Here is a 17,972-nt window from a genome sequence, read left to right as displayed (position 1 = left end):
GAGAGCAGTTTGAGTTCTGCTGGAGAACTGACCATGCTGTGCAGGATACTTTCATACAAGTACATGGTACAGTAGGCATTTATCAGGAATATTAAATGTTGGGTTGACCTATTCTTTAATGTAATATCTCTCTCCTGGTCCTGACATATTGAATGAATTTGCAATGTCCATATACAAGTCTGACCTCTTCTGAGGGACTGATGGGATGCTTTTTGCAAGTGTCAAAATAAATTGGTGTGCTAAATATTCAAATCTCAGTTTGTTCAGAACTAGTGGCACAACATTAACAATTTTAAGTCTGGTTTCTGTAGTTTGTGTACTCTGTGATATGGCACCCTCATTCTGCAGTTTGTTTTAATCTGGCTAATCATTCTACCTGTAGCTATAATGATCTGTTCTTCTCTTCCAGTTCAACCAGACGGTAGGCAATGAAATAAACATTGGTGTGGGTACCTCCTTCTGCCTGTGCACAGATGGACAGCTTCACATTAGACAAGTGCTACATCCTGAAGCCTCCAAAAAGGTAATTCAAGTATTCTATCCCTGCAGAATATTAGAAATGGCATTTTTATCAAAATATCCTATATTTCCTTTGAGCAGTCTTTGGATGCAGGCTTCTGATGTCACTGACTTTTGCAGTGATGCATGTATGCTGGTGCTGTTCATAAAGCATATTGATGCTAGTCTGTTAGTTGGTGGTAAAGCTTTCACTCTCCATAGCATGCTCTTGTATAACCCTGTAAAGTCTACACTTTACCAGGAAGATGTAAGTAGTGCCCAACTCTAGGCAAGCTGGGAGAAGTGTTCATTTGAGGTCTGTTAGGATGGGGTAGGGGTGCTTTGGCCAGTCTGATATTGAAGGCACCGCTTCCTTTTTATCCAAAAAAAAAACTAGAATGGATTGAGTAGGTTATGTACTGACTGGCAAGCCAGAAAGCAGCCTTGTGCAACTATGTAACAAATTGTCTTTGACAAGCAATGGTTCAATTAACTGGTGTGGTTTTTTTTAATTTTTTTTTCGTTAATGCACATTGGCTGTCTGGCTTCTGAAGTGTCATAGGTCGGTGATGGTCAGTTTGAAAATAAGAGATCCTCAAATGCAGATCCCAACGTTTTAAGTGGATCGCACAATAGCAGCTCATTTTCGTGCTTTGACATGCATTTTGTCAAGTTAGGCTGCCTAATTTAAAATGAGTAGGCCATAGTGGCCAAAATCATTTGGTCCTGCAGTACACCGCAATGCACAATGAAATGAAAGTGGTAGTAAAAGAAGCCTTAATGTTGGTGTCTGGCAGTAAAAGTAAATGCCAACATTGGTGTCAGTGGATGCAATGATGGCCACCCCCAGCATTGGTGTTGATGACTGCTATACCCACCCACAGCATTGGTGTCAATGGCTGCATCGGGTCCCTCAATGTGGGTGTTGGTAGCTACAATGCTCCTGTGCGCTTTCCTTCTTCCCTCCTTCCTTTCTTATGCGGCCCTTGTCCTTTGTGTATATTTTGAAATTACAAGTCATTCCGTAACTGGACATTTTCTGAATGGAGGAGCTGCACGGCGACCCTCTGTGATCACTGTGCTTCAGCCCCAACTGTCAGTTGCACCACCAGTGAAATCACTAACCATGCCCGAATGTAAGGACCAAGAAGGGATCAGCAGCACACATCATTAGAGATACTTTATTGGTAGCACACTTTGAGCCAGGTACCAGTGATGTAATATAGTTTTGTAGCCATTGAGTAATGGATACAGTTTTCATAATGGAAGATTTGGTGTAACCAATAAATACAGAATCTTTTCACAGGAGTTGTTTGAAAACACGACTTGCAACTCTGAGTCTCTAATTATAACCTCATTATAGAGGCATATTCCCAGGTGACAGTAGCAGGCTGCGTGATCTCTGTTTACTCATTTTATGTTCCTTTTTATATTGGTTAAATGTCATTTTGCTTTAGTTGGTAAGAAATAAATCGCATTGCTTTACAAGATGGCAAATCTCCCTGAGACAGGAAGAGAATTTGGTTGCATTTTAAATCCTTTCTGTCTGTATCCACAACTGGGAAAAAACATTGACTATAAATGAATTCTGATTTTTGTGTGCAGAGCAAATTTAGATACTTTGTCTTATGCCTTTCTTCTCCCACCTCCATATCACTATTGGTCATTGAGACGGCCTATGACAGCTGTTTTCCAATCGTAATGTCCAAAAGGTGTTTTGCAATCTTGCCAAGAACATGTGCAGTTGATGCTAGATGTCCTGTTTTTCAGTTTTGGCTGTTTTACATGCTTTAATAAACTGCACATGGGTTTTCTTACAGCAAAGTGGCCTCCTAGCGATCACAGAAACCTGGATCCAGGCCACTGACTCTACCTCCCCTGCTGCACTCTCCTATGGAGGTCTCATCTGGACCCACTCACCCAGGCCTAACGGTCGTAAAGGTGGTGGGGTTGGTCTGCTCCTGTCACCGCAGAGCACCTTCCGAGTCTTCCCAAACCCCCCCCTCCCTATCCTTCTCCTCCTCCGAGGCCCACTGCGTCCGACTATTCTCCCCAACCCCCCTGAAGATTGCTGTGATATACCGGCCTCCTGGATCCATACCCCGCTTCCTGGATGACTTCTCCTCCTGGCTACCCTTCTTCCTCTCCTCTGAGCTACCCACCATCATCCTTGGGGATTTCAACATCCCTGTCAACCTCGACAACCCGGACACAGCCCGTCTCCTCCACTTAACCTCCTCCTTTACACTTGCACAGTGCATACAATCCACCACCCACTCTGACGGTAATATCCTTGATCTCGTCTTCTCCAATCGCTGCGCTCCCCACAACCTCACTAACACCCCCTTCCCTCTCTCTGACCACAACCTGATCACCTTCTCTATCTCCTCGTCCTCCAACGCCTACCCCTCCAAATGTCACACTACTACCAGCCGTAACCTCCGCAACCTTAACCCTGCCCCCCTCCACTCTGCAGCTGATCAACTCCACGACCGCATCCTTCCCCTGTCCTGCCCCGACTTGGCTTTGACCGCCTACAACAATGCGCTCTCAACAGCCCTTGACTCACTAGCGCCTTTAACCACACGCAACATCAGACCCCGACTGCTCCAGCTTGGCAGACTGATCACACCAAAACCCTCAAACGACACAGTCGTGCCCTGGAGCGACTATGGCGCAAAACCAAACCCCAACAAGCCTTCACCCGCTACAAATCTGCCTTACACACTTACACCTCCTCCCTCCATGCTGCCAAACAGGCCTACTTCTTGACCCTCATCAAGGCCCTCTCCTCCAATCCTCGCCGACTCTTCTCTGCCTTCAACTCTCTACTCTCGCCACCCCCACCTCCACCCAGCACCTCACTCACTGCCCTTGAGATTGCCAATCACTTCAAAAACAAGATTGACACAATTCGCAAGGACATTGCCGCAACTCACACACCCTCTCAACCCGTCCCCTCACACAGCTACCCCCTTATCCCCCCTCCCTCTTGACATAACCCACAGGGACTTCGTCGCTGCTCAAACTCTCTCCAACCCCCTTCACCCTCACTTAGCTACCCCCTCATCACCCCTCTCCCACGGCCCCACCACTGCTCTGACCTCCTCTTCCACCCCACCCTACATTCCTTATACTGAAGCTCCCCCCACACTCCGCACCTTTGACCTTACTACCATCGAGGAAGTCTCCAAGATCCTCTCTGATGCCCACCTCACCACCTGCCCCCTCGACCCTATCCCCTCACAACTCCTACGACCTTCCTCCTCCTCCATCCTACGCTCCCTCACCCACATCTTCAATCTCTCCCTCTCCTCAGGCACTTTCCCCTCCCCTCTGAAACATGCACACATCACCCCCATACTTAAAAAGCCCTCCCTGGACCCCAATGACCCAAACAACCTCAGACCCATCTCCCTGCTCCCATTTACATCTAAACTCCTCGAGCGCCTAGTCTACACCCACCTATGCTCTCACCTCAACGACAACAACCTCCTCGATCCCCTACAGTCCGGCTTCCGTCCCCTACACTCCACCGAAACTGCCTTACTCAAACTCTCCAACGACCTGCTAACCGCCAAAGCTAATGGCCACTATTCAGTACTCCTACTCCTTGACCTCTCTGCGGCCTTCGACACAGTCGACCACCCCCTCCTCCTCAAAAAAAACTAATCTCCCTCAGCCTCAGAGATTCTGCTCTCTCCTGGCTCTCATCCTACCTGTCACAACGCTCCTTCAGCGTTACCTATAATGCTACCACCTCCCCCTCACTCCCCCTCTCTGTTGGGGTCCCCCAAGGCTCTGTCCTCGGGCCCCTTCTCTTCTCCATCTATACCTCCTCCCTTGGCCAACTCATACACTCTCACGGCTTCAACTACCACCTCTATGCCGACGACACACAAATCTATCTCTCAACCCCCCACCTCACCCCCTTGGTCTCAGCCCGAATCACACACCTACTGAGCGACATATCAGACTGGATGTTGCTCCACTTCCTTAAAGTGAACCTCTCCAAAATAGAGATTCTTGTCTTCCCCCCAGCCCGGACACCACCCCCCATTGATTTCTCCATCGCATCCATCAACGCTACCATCAAACCTGCCCTGCAGGCCAGAGTACTTGGTGTCATTCTGGACTCCAACCTATCCTTTCAACCCCAAGTCTAATCTTTAACAAACTCGTGCAGACTCCACCTCCGCAACATCGCCAAAATCCCCACGTTCCTAACCCCAGAAACCACTAAACAGCTCATCCACTCTCTCATCATATCACGACTCGACTACTGCAACTCCCTCCTCACTGGCCTGCCTCGCCGCTGGCTATCCCCGCTTCAGTCGATCCTGAGTACGGCTGCCAGACTTATTCACCTTTCCAACCGCTCCGTCTCCGCCACCCCCCTCTGCCAATCCCTCCACTGGCTTCCGATTGCGCAACGGATCAAATTCAAAATCCTAACGCTGACGTACAAAGCTGTCCACCATACTGCCCCGAACTAAATCACTGACCTAACATCCAAGTACCGCCCAGCACGCACACTCCGCTCCTCACAAGACCTCTTTCTCTCTAGTTCCCTGGTCTCCTCCTCCCATGCCCGCCTCCAGGACTTCTCCAGGGTGTCACCCATCCTCTGGAACTCCCTGACCCAACCCATCAGATTATCACCTACTCTCCTCTCCTTTAGGCGCACCCTGAAAACCCACCTCTTCAGGGAAGCCTACCCCACCCCCTGCTAACTTGCCGACCTCCTCCACTCTCCTACCACTCCATTCCCCACAGCTATCTCCTCCTGTGCCACCATCCCCTCCCTCCTAGATTGTAAGCTTGAAAGAGCAGGGCCCTCAATCCCCTCATGTTTTGCATTGTATTGGTATTGTTCTGTCACATGTTCTGTTCCCCTTTGTAATGTACAGCGCTGAGCGAACTATTGGCGCTTTATAAATACTGTATAATAATAATAATAATATTGTGCCTTCTAGACCACAGCAGATTTTCAGTCCAGGAGTGTCAGACAAATAATCAGCTGTTTTACATATAATCAGACATGTTATTTGAATTTTGTCAATGATGGCACCTTAAATGGAGCTTTTGACCTGCAGAGCAATATTTCAAAAACATAAATTAGAAAACCTGTATTAGTAAAGTCCCTGCATAAATTTTTAAGTATTGCAGTCCTTAAAGTGGAAGGCAAGTTGAAATATAAGCTTAATGTACTCCCACCCCCATTCTAAGCCTGTTCTATCTAACCTCTAAAGGGAAAAATGGCTATACTTGCCTATTCTGAAGTCACTTTGGTCTTGTCATGTGATCACTCCAGTGGAGGCTTCATTGTAGAAGAGAGAGCAGAAAACAGCTGCAGAGCCTATGCGGTGATGTCCCCCATAGGCTTACTATGGGGCACCTGTTGGCTGTCCCACCTCTACACTGAAGCTGGCTCTTGGATATGATCATGTGACCAGACTGGATGGCCTTCAAAATAGGCAAGTATGGGAATTTTTTTCTCTTACAGGGTAGATGGAGTAGGTTTAGAATGGAGATGGGAGTAGATTTACGCTTGGTTAGGTTTTGACTTGTCTTCCACTTCAAAGTAACTTTGCAGTGTTGCCTATACTGAGTAAACCATTATTTTAGACAGGGACTAAAAAGACAGTTGGCAGTTAACTGTGAATATTGGCCAGGAAGACCTCTCTTGCTCTTCACCCTCCCAAGTGAGAATTTAGTTCTAGCCAAGCAGGGAGTGCTAAGTCAGCCTTGTGCTTAATAATGCTTGGATGTTGGGCGGTTTACCACATTTTTGCTTGTTTTGCTTCCTATCTTTATTCTCCAAAATATCAAATATGTTTGACCCTTCATATTGGCTATCGTTGACTTGCAGAATCAGGAGTTCAAGTACAAAACTCCTCAGAAGGCTTCTGGGAGACATAAACTATCAACTGGTGTGACTTTCAAGCATCTACCAAAAATTTAATTTTTGGTCGACTGACCCTTTAATTATTAACCAGCCTGTTGTGTGTGCTTTATATATAGTGGTCATTTAGGTACTGTAATATTAGCCACAGACAGGCAGATATCTGTTCAACCTTTATACAAATGAGACTGGTCATAAGAGCTGTAAACCCGACCTCTGTATCTATTTTGGTTACTCCGCAGTAGCATGATGCAGGCATAACAAAATAATCATGCATTTTATAGGTAAAGGAAGAATTTGTTGCAAGCAATCCTTTGAGGAGCTGTCTGTGTATCCCAGCTGAGGTTTTCACCTATTTTCCTTTCCTTCTGACTTGCAGCTGAGTTGGTTCGCAAATGCACTTTGTCTAAATCAGCATTTTCCATTTACTGTTTGGTTACATGAAACCAGTATTAATACCCTGAAATATCAGCTCTTCCTCCAGGCTGCATCATTGCAGTGAAAGCAACTCGGTGTATCTTCCTCTGATCTTTGTTTTCTGCAGAATACCCCTCAGGTCCTTTTTCAAAGATAATAAATTCTAGGACCTCTGGAGGTGTCCATGTTACCTTTCGTGTCTGAACAGACCTATAATGTGGAGCTTCTACATTCCTTGCAGAGCTATTTAGCTTGTCTAAAGATACGTTTAGGCTTTGTGTGCACCTGCAACTTTTATTAACGGTTAAGTAATATACTTTCTTAGACCTGATCATAAACTTCCTATTTAGAAGGCGATTTAATGTAATTGAGCAATTTGCTAATATCAAAGTGGTTGTTTTGCAATTTGGGCTAATTTTTAAGTAGTTTTCCTTATGTTTTAGATAAATGCCATAAGCCCTGGCAGGAGTGGTCCCCTGAACTAATGAGGTCTAATAATGAATCCTTCCATTTTGTCCAAAGAAGTCAGCGGGTCTTTTGATGCCATTGGCCAGATTTGTTCTTGGTTTAGGAAAGTTAACTTTTGTAAGTTGTTGTGTGGTTTTTGTTTTTTTCCTCGCTGCATACTTGTATCCTTAAGACGGCTAATTAATTGATTTTGAGATTTGAGTTGGAGTTTTAACAAGTTTGTTACCCTTCACATGATCAATTAACAGGATGTGGAGGCTTGACTCTCAAGCTAGCCATACGTGTGGCAATTTTCAGTCCAATTGAACCACTTTCATGCACTGGAAATTGCAAGTAATCATTGGAAACTAAGAAATCTACCTCCTACAAGATAGACCAAGACTGTGGTCACTTGTGAAGTCAAAACTGAGCAATAAATTGACCGCTTCAAAACAGGTTGACATAATTTGAATTGAACATGAGCCCCCTATTTCATTTTCGAATCCAATTTTCAACCAACCTGATTTGAAGCTGACCGTTTATTGCCCGGGTTGGTGTGGGGAGGGGGAAGGGAATGACGACTATGGCAATGCCTTTTTGAAAGGAATTAAATTTTTGTGCACCAAGTTCGACTAGGGCAATTTCAAGCCATAGCGCTATCCAATTGCTACATACAGTCAGGTCCATAAATATTGGGACATCGACACAATTCTAACATTTTTGGCTCTATACACCACCACAATGGATTTGAAATGAAACGAACAAGATGTAATTTAACTGCAGACTGTCAGCTTTAATTTGAGGGTATTTACATCCAAATCAGGTGAACGGTGTAGGAATTACAACAGTTTGCATATGTGCCTCCCACTTTTTAAGGGACCAAAAGTAATGGGACAATTGGCTTCTTAGCTGTTCCATGGCCAGGTGTGTGTTATTCCTTCATTATCCCAATTACAATGAGCAGATAAAAGGTCCAGAGTTCATTTCAAGTGTGCTATTTGCATTTGGAATCTGTTGCTGTCAACTCTCAAGATGAGATCCAAAGTGCTGTCACCATCAGTGAAGCAAGCCATCATTAGGCTGAAAAAACAAAACAAACCCATCAGAGAGATAGCAAAAACTTTAGGCATGGCCAAAACAACTGTTTGGAACATCCTTAAAAAGAAGGAACGCACCGGTGAGCTCAGCAACACCAAAAGACCCGGAAGACCACGGAAAACAACTGTGGTGGATGACCGAAGAATTCTTTCCCTGGTGAAGAAAACACCCTTCACAACAGTTGGCCAGACCAGGAACACTCTCCAGGAGGTAGGTGTATGTGTGTCAAAGTCAACAATCAAGAGAAGACTTCACCAGAGTGAATACAGAGGGTTCACCACAAGATGTAAACCATTGGTGAGCCTCAAAAACAGGAAGGCCAGATTAGAGTTTGCCAAACGACATCTAAAAAAGCCTTCACAGTTCTGGAACAACATCCTATGGACAGATGAGACCGAGATCAACTTGTACCAGAGTGATGGGAAGAGGAGAGTATGGAGAAGGAAAGGAACTGCTCATGATCCGTCGCATACCACCTCATCAGTGAAGCATGGTGGTGGTAGTGTCATGGCGTGGGCATGTATGGCTGCCAATGGAACTGCTTCTCTTGTATTTATTGATGATGTGACTGCTGACAAAAGCAGCAGGATGAATTCTGAAGTGTTCCGGGCAATATTATCTGCTCATATTCAGCCAAATGCTTTAGAACTCATTGGACGCTGCTTCACAGTGCAGATGGACAATTACCCAAAGCAGACTGCAAAAGCAACCAAAGAGTTTAAGGGAAAGAAGTGGAATGTTCTGCAATGGCCAAGTCAATCACCTGACCTGAATCCGATTGAGCATGCATTTCACTTGCTGAAGACAAAACTGAAGGGAAAATGCCCCAAGAACAAGCAGGAACTGAAGACAGTTGCAGTAGAGGCCTGGCAGAGCATCACCAGGGATGAAACCCAGCGTCTGGTGATGTCTATGCGTTCCAGACTTCAGGCTGTAATTGACTGCAAAGGATTTGCAACAAAGTATTAAGTGAAAGTTTGATTTATGATTATTATTCTGTCCCATTACTTTTGGTCCCTTAAGAAGTGGGAGGCACATATGCAAAGTGTTGTAATTCCAACACTGTTCACCTGATTTGGATGTAAATACCCTCAAATTAAAGCTGACAGTCTGCAGTTAAAGCACATCTTGTTCGTTTCATTTCAAATCCATTGTGGTGGTGTATAGAGCCAAAAATGTTAGAATTGTGTCCATGTCCCAATATTTATGGACCTGACTGTATATAACCAGCTTCAGTAATGGCTTGACTAAAGATCACATTGACAAGCTCTTGACCATTACTGTAAGATTGCAACTACTTAGAAGCACACTACTACTAAGATTACAACTACTTAAAAAGCAGTGATTTGGGTATGATCACAGGGTATTTTTTTAATTCTATGTAATATTTTCATGATTACTATGGGCAGTCTGAAGTGGTTTTTAAGCTTGGAAACACATGCTATCCTCCACTCTTCCTACCACTCCATCCCCCACAGCTATCTCCTCCTGTGCCACCATCCCCTCCCTCCTAGATTGTAAGCTCAAAAGAGCAGGGCCCTCAATCCCCTCATGTTTTGCATTGTATTGGTATTCTGTCACATGTTCTGTCCCCCTTTGTAATGTACAGCGCTGAGCGAACTATTGGCGCTTTATAAATACTGTATAATAATAATAATTGAGATGTTTTTATTTTCTTTCTTATTGACTGGCTCAAATTTAACCTTGGTAATCCGTTAAGGATGTTGGGTTTCATGCTAACAGCAGCAAAAGGTTTCTGTATATATTAAGTAGGGTCTTGTGAGCTACTATGGTGCCTGGAAATGGTGTCAGAAAAAGTTGAAAAATCAAATGGTAGATTGCCTACACATCACATATACCCATACAAATGTGTCCTCTTAAATCAAAATAAATATAATGGTATCGCTCTCCACTGATTAAATATGTAAATTTTGTGTATAATCTGAAAAAAAACCTTGCCAAAATCAATACAATATTCCAAGAATTAAGTGTCCATATATCATCCATGATTTCACACTCTTTACAATGATAAAAATGACTTGTGCTCGGTTCACCTCTGCTGCATATTTATGGCAACCATGCGTGCACTTTTACCAGTTGTGCTCTCAGCTGGTAAATATGACCAAACCGTTAAATGAGGTCATAAATAGCTTGTGTCCATTTTATGGACTGTGGATAGATGGGAGCCCTGAGGAGGGGCTTTGACATCACGACACTCAAGGAGACAGGCAATTACACAGGAAGTTCACTATATTGGATTGCTAGCAAGAATTGTGAATCAATTGTAACGCGATAATTTTTTTTTTTTTTTTTTCCCCTCCCCTCCCAGCAATTAGTATTGTGAGTGCAATGCTTTGTACTAAATGTTTTAAGAGGATAAGGCACCATGTTTTTATTATTCTTTATGGCACATTGACCATTGGCGGAAGATCCTTAAAGTGAGGGGATCCCAAACTCTGCAGGTTAATCCCATTCAGCCAGAGTCCATAAAAGGGACACAAGTGATTTATAACCACACTTAATGGTTTGGTCATATTTAACAGCTGAGAGCACAACTGGTGAAGGTGCACGCATGGTTGTCATAAATATGCAGCAGAGGTGAACTGAGCACAAGTCGTTTTTATCACTGTATAGAATGTGAAATCACGGATGAAATATTGACACTTCTTGGAATATTGATTTTGACAAGGTTTTTTGCAGATTGTACAGTTTACATTTGTGGAGCGCAACACCATTCTATTTTGATTTTAGGTTTTCTGTATATCCATAGCAGTTCTCCTGATGTCTCATTCTGTGCCACCATCTTGTCTGTCATTGGGAGCCCCCCCCCCCTTCCCCCTAAAGTCTCTTCTCTTGTTAGGACAACACCAGATCTCACGAATATGGGAATCAAACTTTTTTTTTTTTCTTCTCTACAGGTTGCATAGCCAAATATCATATTTGGCTCTAAAGTAAGCCATAGATTAAACTAAACTATTTTTGCTCGATCTCTCCATAAACACTGATGCAGCACTATTTGATTCTGTCAGCTGGGAGCTTTCCCGGCAGAATAGAACTACTTTTAGCGGGTATAGCCTGGAGGCCTAATTGCATGCTAAAAATTAGACAGGCTGGATGTACCCAAGTTGATCAATAGAGCACCTTGGATGCAATCAGCCTTCCCATAGAATCTTGGTCAGTTCAGCAGAATCTATGGTCAGCTCTAGGTAGACACAGACTCCTTTGATGTGTGACTTGGATATCCCAGGAGGCTTTGGACAGCCAATTTATATGTCCTCACTTAGGTGAAAATAAGGAAGTGGGTTGCTATGCACCTATTATAAGGGGAAGGTTTTTATTTTTATAATTTTTCAGAGTTTTTCCATCTGATTTAGTCCACTTTAAGCAGACCACCTTTTAGCTTTCAGTGGCCATATACTTCAGTGAAACAATTTTATCTCCAAACTGATGATCTGCAAAGCCAGCCAAAAATGGATCAGCATTTGGCTAATTCAGCAGGGACCTGCTGAAGTTTGATCCATTTATAGACGGGATGGTTGTACACAAGTTATCATGATCAGTTTCTGTACAACCAGCCTGTTGGAAAATTTTTGCTCGATTAGTGCCCCTGACTATAGCCGGTGGTGCTGATGAGTGTATTTGGACTACGGGGAGGCTTCTCTGCTGTCAGAATACAATAGCTTTGTGGGAGGGATTCCCCCATCCCCTGGAAGGTACTGTCATAATGTGCTAGTGTACATCGTATACTAGCAAATAATGCAGGACTTGCCTTAAAGCGAAGCCCTCCAGCAGCATGGTGTCCCTGCTGCAGAGGCTTCCGTCTTCACCCAGTCTTCCCTCCGGGTTGGTGAGTTTCAGCCGTCTGGTCGAGTCTCGATGATGTCACTCCCGCACATGTGCACAGGAGTCTCAAGACGCGGCACAGTACTCTGAAGGAACAGCACGGGTAACCTGTTCCTTCAGAATGCATGCGTCCGCTGAGAAAGCGAGTGAATATCTCCTAAATGGTGCACTTTAGTAGCTATTCCTTTTTGCCTACAGGTAAACTTTTTTTTTTTTTTTTTTTTTTTTTATTGTAAGCTTACCTGTAGGCAAGATACAAAAGTGGGTTTACTTTCACATTAAGGAAGGAGACTGTTGAGAACAATGGTAGTAAAGACCTGCCCTTGCTTGCTCACATGCTGTACTGCCCAAGCCCACACCTTGATACGTGGCACAACTAATTAAATGTTTCTTTCAGAAATCTATGTGGCCCTATGGTGGGGAGTGCTGTGATGCAAATGGTTTAAATCAGGGCTCCTCAGGCAGTGAACTGGCCCTCCTGTTTAAAAAGATTGTCAGACTGTTGGAGGCCGGACTATAGTTTGAAAAAAAATAACAACTTATTCCTATGCACACCCACATACTTTTGGCACACACACACAAAAAAAAAAGATGCAGCACGTGGGACTTTTGGTGTGCTTTCCGATAAAGCTGAGAAAAATGCGCAGCCTAATAACTTCGGTTAAAATGTAGGAAAACCTCCTTTACGTTACATAGCCCCTGCACTTCTTACCCCTTTACATTACACAGCCCCCTTGAAGCTATTTCCCCCCCTTCACATTACATGGCCTCAGCAGCTCTGCCCCTTCTACCTTGCTCCGCATGTAGCGCTGAACAGAAGGCGGGAGCTGCCGGAGTTAATTTTTCATATTCACAAGCTGGTGATTGGTTGCTAGGACCACCTAGCAACCAATCACCAGCTGGGTAACTTGGAAAGTTAACTCCAGCAGCTCCTGCCCTCTCTTCAGCAAAGTGTTCTGCCTCCTGCTTTCCGCTCTGCTGTGTTAGTGACAGCGAGTGACGTAGGTAATCCGATGGGTGGCCCTGGGTGTCACTCCTCTGGCAGGTGTCACCCGGTGCGGACTGCACCCCCCTATCAATGCCACTGGCTCTGAATGACGGGCGATTCAGGTAAATGACCTTGGTGGGCTGAATCTGACCCGCAAGCCATAGTTTGAGGACCCCTGGTAGAAATGATGGGAGATTGCATCCCATTCATTGGTCCAGATGTCGCCACAACAAATCTGTTTATAAATATGAAGGGAAACTGTGGTCACCATCTGCATGGATGGAGATCATCTGCCTTTATTTAGGTATAAATATTAATAAAATCAGCAGTAACCTATGGCTTTTGTCATCCATGCCATATCTGATTTCAGGATAACTATGCCATATCTGATTTCGCCAACTATATGAGAACACCATGTCCCTCTTTTACATTCTAGAACTTGTCAGTTTGCTGAAATGTTTATATCTAATGTTTATTTTAAATATCATACAAAAGCTCAGTGCTCACTTTTTTTCCCCCCCAGTATGATATTGTATCAGTTGCCGCTCTTGCCCCCAACACCTCTGGTAAACCTTTGTATGCAATCATATATGTGGCTCTTTAATTGGGCCTGCTTGTCTGAAAGTCTTGGCATGCTGAGTTGCTGTTTCACCTCTCCTTTCTGGTGTCTGCAGGTGTTTATCTACCTGCTTCTTGGAATATTTCCTGCAACTATATGAGCCAATATTTACCAAGTAAGCTGAACAGGACATGCGTTCTCCTGAAGCGCAAACCATCCTTGTTCTCTAGTTCTGGCCCTGCAGGTGTGTACGAAAGCGAGATGGGTTCAGAAACAAGGTCGACAAGGAGGACTGGTTTCTCTGCTTGTGTGGTGCTAGAATGAGCTTAACTGCCTTGAAACATCCTTGGAGACAGAGAGGAATTGTTCCTTTTTATATGGGGCTGATACAAGGGAAATGTGCAGGGATATTGAACAGTGAATTGGGGTATTTAGTATTGGGATTACATACAACACAGATTTCCGCTTTAAGAATATTGACATATCTTCATGGTACATTTACAGTTCTGGCCCATGTTTTTAGGTGCTTGTCCATATGACTGGTTAGCCTTTGTGATTCGTGGGTGATCTATATAAATGGGCTGTTCCTTTGGGCTTTGATAGTCTTATAGAGCTGTGCAGAAAAAAATCCTTGATGAATATGTAATTTTGTAATCTGTAAAACCTTTATTTAAAGTGCAGATTTGTAAATTAAGCACATTTTGCCAAAATTTAACTGCAAGACAACATATATTCTGCACATGCTACAGTGCAGGATTTAATTGAGCACAAAAAAAATGAAAATCTCCCACTGCTGGGTCAGGGTCAGATAATACTGGCCAGTTTTGTTGCCATATCAGCAAACCTTTATCATTTGTAACTACTGCATGGCTCCCAACTGTCCCTCACTTGGTAGGACTCTTTTGAAACAAAAGCCTTCTGCCCATCCTTCCTTCAGCTGTCTTTTTGGTCGGATGTCTCAAAATACACTAACTGCCAAAACTATTATGGTCCTTTCGCATGGGCATAATCAGTTCAGTCGTTTTTTGCTAGGAAAAACATGGATGTAAACAGATTATCATGTGTTTACATCCACCTACCCATTGCCTATATTATGCTTCACTCTGGATCCTTCTGAAAAACTGACAGATTGATCTAAACTGAACACCCATGTGAAAGGGCCCAAATACTACAATAAATGTTGCAGCTTACAAATTGATGCATATATTTTGAAAAGCCAATGAAAAGGGGGAAAAGCAATAAAAGCACTTGTGTATTTAAGGCCGAAATAAAAATCTGCAGCAACACCTCCCCTCCAGCTTTGTGACACCAGAGAACGTCCTCGTCATCTTCCGAGTTTGGGGTATTTGGCTGTCCTATGCTGATGTAACTCCCATGCCTGTGCAGATGAGTTAATTCATCTTGGCACCAAGGCATGCTGAGATTGGATCCTGTACAACTATAGAATCCAAAGAAATTTGCTAGCAGGCAGGTATGAAGCATTTATTGCAGAAGACACATATGCAATAAACTCCTTGCCATTGGGCAAAAATTAGCTTTCATTGTATGTGGATAGGGGCCATCAAGTGGGAAATTTTTGTACAAGGGTATTTACCTCCAATAAAAAAAAAATAACCCAAATGAACATTTCCCTGGGGAAACATTTGAATGAAAACTGGAATTGGCACTGCCTGTGCTAATTTGCCGGTTTTGTGTGTGTGTCTCTCCTGTTTCTACTGTGGCTGCAGAGCTGTTTCTTCTAAACCAATGTATAGACTCATCTTTAGGAGAAATGGGAATTTCTGCACCTAAGCTAAGTTGTATGTAAAGACTAAACCAAATGGGATGCATTATTAGAGCTTATAATGCTATTCTTATTAACCAGTGATTTTCCCATGCCATTGAAACTGGGTGGGTTGCCTTTCACACTATTTCTGCCACAGTCCACATATAGCAGCTTCATGGCTGTAGGTGCTGAAGTGTCTTGAGCAACTTGACATACATGGACTGTGCTTATGTGCTTATCACTTGCTATGCCAATATTGCCTTTAAATGTGACACTTCTGTAATGTAAGGCACGTGCATACAATAAATATATACTCCGCGCGTAATATAAAGTGTGTACTATTTGTTTTTGGTAACCTAATTAATGCTTTACATAACTCTTGGAAGACCCATAAAACTAATTTGTGTTTTTTTTTTTTTTTGTTTTTTTGTTTTTTTTTCCTCCCCTTAGTTCTGTATTTTTAGCCCCTTATTTTTAGTTTGTACCTTTTTTGGGCTATGTGAAAACCATACTTTCACTGTAGCTGAATATACTGTTAGGTCCATATATATATTTGGACACTGGCACAATTTTCATACTTTCTTTGGCTCTGTATGCCAACAGAATAAATTAAAACAAAATCTAAATGAATTTGAAGTGCAGACTTTCAGCTTTAATTCAAGGGGTTGAACATAAATATCAAGTACAAATTTTAGGAACTGCATCCATTTTCAGGGGCTCAGATTTAATTGGAGAAAGTAATATAATCATAAATAAAATTTTCATTTTTAATATTTTGTTTAGAATACTTTGACTGCTTGGAGTCTGGAACCCATGGACATCTACCAAAGACTGGGTTCTGATGCTTTGCCAGACTCGAACTATAGCGGTCTTCATTTGTTCTTTGTGGGTGTTTGCGCCTTTAGTTTTGCCTTCAGCAAGTGAAATGCATGCTCAATTGGGTTGAGATCAGGAGATTGACTTAGCAGAATATTCCACTTCTTTTCCTTCTAAAGCTGCTGGGTTTCTTTTTGCAGTGTGTTTTGGATCATTGTCCATCTGTATTATGAAGCACCGTGTAATCAACTTTGCTGCATTTGGCTGAATCTGGGCTGGCAGTATATCTCTAAACAGTGCAGAATTCATGTGGTTGCTTCTGTCTTCTGTCACATCATCAATAAACACCAATGACCCAGTGCCATTGGAAATCATGCATGCCCATGCCATCACACTGCCCCCACCATGTTTTACAGATGTGTGCTTTGGATCATGAGCTGTTCCAAGCCTTCTCCATACTTTTTTTTTTTTTTTTTTTTCCCCTTCCTGTCATTCTGGTACAGAGTAATCTTAGTTTCATCTGTCCAGAGAATGCTTTTCCAGAACTGGTCTGGCTTTTTTAGATGTTTTTTGGCAAAGTCTAATTGGCTTTTCAGTTCTTCAGCCTTATGAGTGGTTTGCACCTTGTGGTGAACCCTCTGTATTTGCTCTCATGAAGTCTTCTCTTGATTGTAGACTTTGACAATAATACACCCACCTTCTGGAGAGTGTCCTTCACTTGTGTGTATGTTGTGTAATGGGTTTCTCTTTACCCTAGAGCAGATCCTACAATCATCCACTGCTGTCTTCTGTGGACGTCCATGCCTTTTTTTTATGTTGCTGTGCTCACCAGTGCGTTCTTACCTCATAGTGTACCAAACTGTCGATTTGGCCACTCCTAATGTTGCTGCTATCTCTCTGATGGGTTTGTTTTGTTTTTGAAGCCTTACAATGGCCTGTTTCAATTGCATGGACAGCTCCTTTTTGAATGCATGATGTAGGTTCACAGCAATAGCTTCCAAATGCAAACACCACACTTAGAATCAACTCCAGACATTTTACTTGCTTAATCAATAGAGAAATAATGGGGCAGCCCCCACCTGGCCATGAAACTGCTTTTGATTTAATTGGTCAATTACTTTTGGTCCCTTGAAAAATGGGGGATGGCTACTCTTAAGAGCTGTAATTCTAAACCCTTCCTCCAATTTGGATGTACATACCTTCAAATTAAACCTGAGAGTGTGCACTTTCAGCCCATATCCATTATATTATTTATTATTATACAGGATTTATATAGTGCCAACAGTTTGCTCAGCGCTTTACAATATAAGGGATACAGTACAATTACAATATATTTCAGTACAGAAGGAATATGAGGGCCCTGCTCATGGAGCTTACAATCTAAAGTCAGGGGGAGCTGATACAAAAGGTGATAGCTGCTGGGATGATCTGGTGGAGGTGTTCCAAGTGTAGTTCTTAGGTGGAGGTGGGGTAGGCTTTCCTGAATAAGTGAGTTTTTTTTCAAAGATCGCCTAAAGGCAGACAGGGTGGGGGCTGACCGGACTGAATGTGGTAGGGAGTTCCAGAGGATGGTTGAGGCTCTGGAGAGGTTCTGAAGGTGAGTGTGGGAGGTGGTGAGAAGGGAGCTAGAGAGGAA

At 43.3% G+C, this 17,972-nt stretch overlaps 1 protein-coding gene across 5 annotated transcripts in view; it reads left to right on the top strand.

Moving 5' to 3' along the window:
- Positions 1–17,972, top strand: part of ESRP1 (epithelial splicing regulatory protein 1) — a 96,951-nt gene that overhangs the window by 21,006 nt on the left and 57,973 nt on the right. For all 5 annotated transcript variants that reach the window (XM_089666803.1, XM_089666811.1, XM_089666795.1 and 2 more), the window contains exon 3: positions 410–523. In XM_089666803.1, coding sequence (XP_089522929.1) covers positions 410–523 — 114 coding nt within the window. The remainder of the gene's footprint in view (positions 1–409; positions 524–17,972) is intronic.

The sequence above is a fragment of the Staurois parvus genome, unplaced genomic scaffold (genome assembly GCF_062004578.1).
Source record: "Staurois parvus isolate SC_StPar_1 unplaced genomic scaffold, SC_StPar_1.0 ptg000052l, whole genome shotgun sequence".
Lineage (NCBI taxonomy): Eukaryota > Metazoa > Chordata > Amphibia > Anura > Ranidae > Staurois > Staurois parvus.
This window is presented reverse-complemented; position numbering and strand designations above follow the sequence as displayed.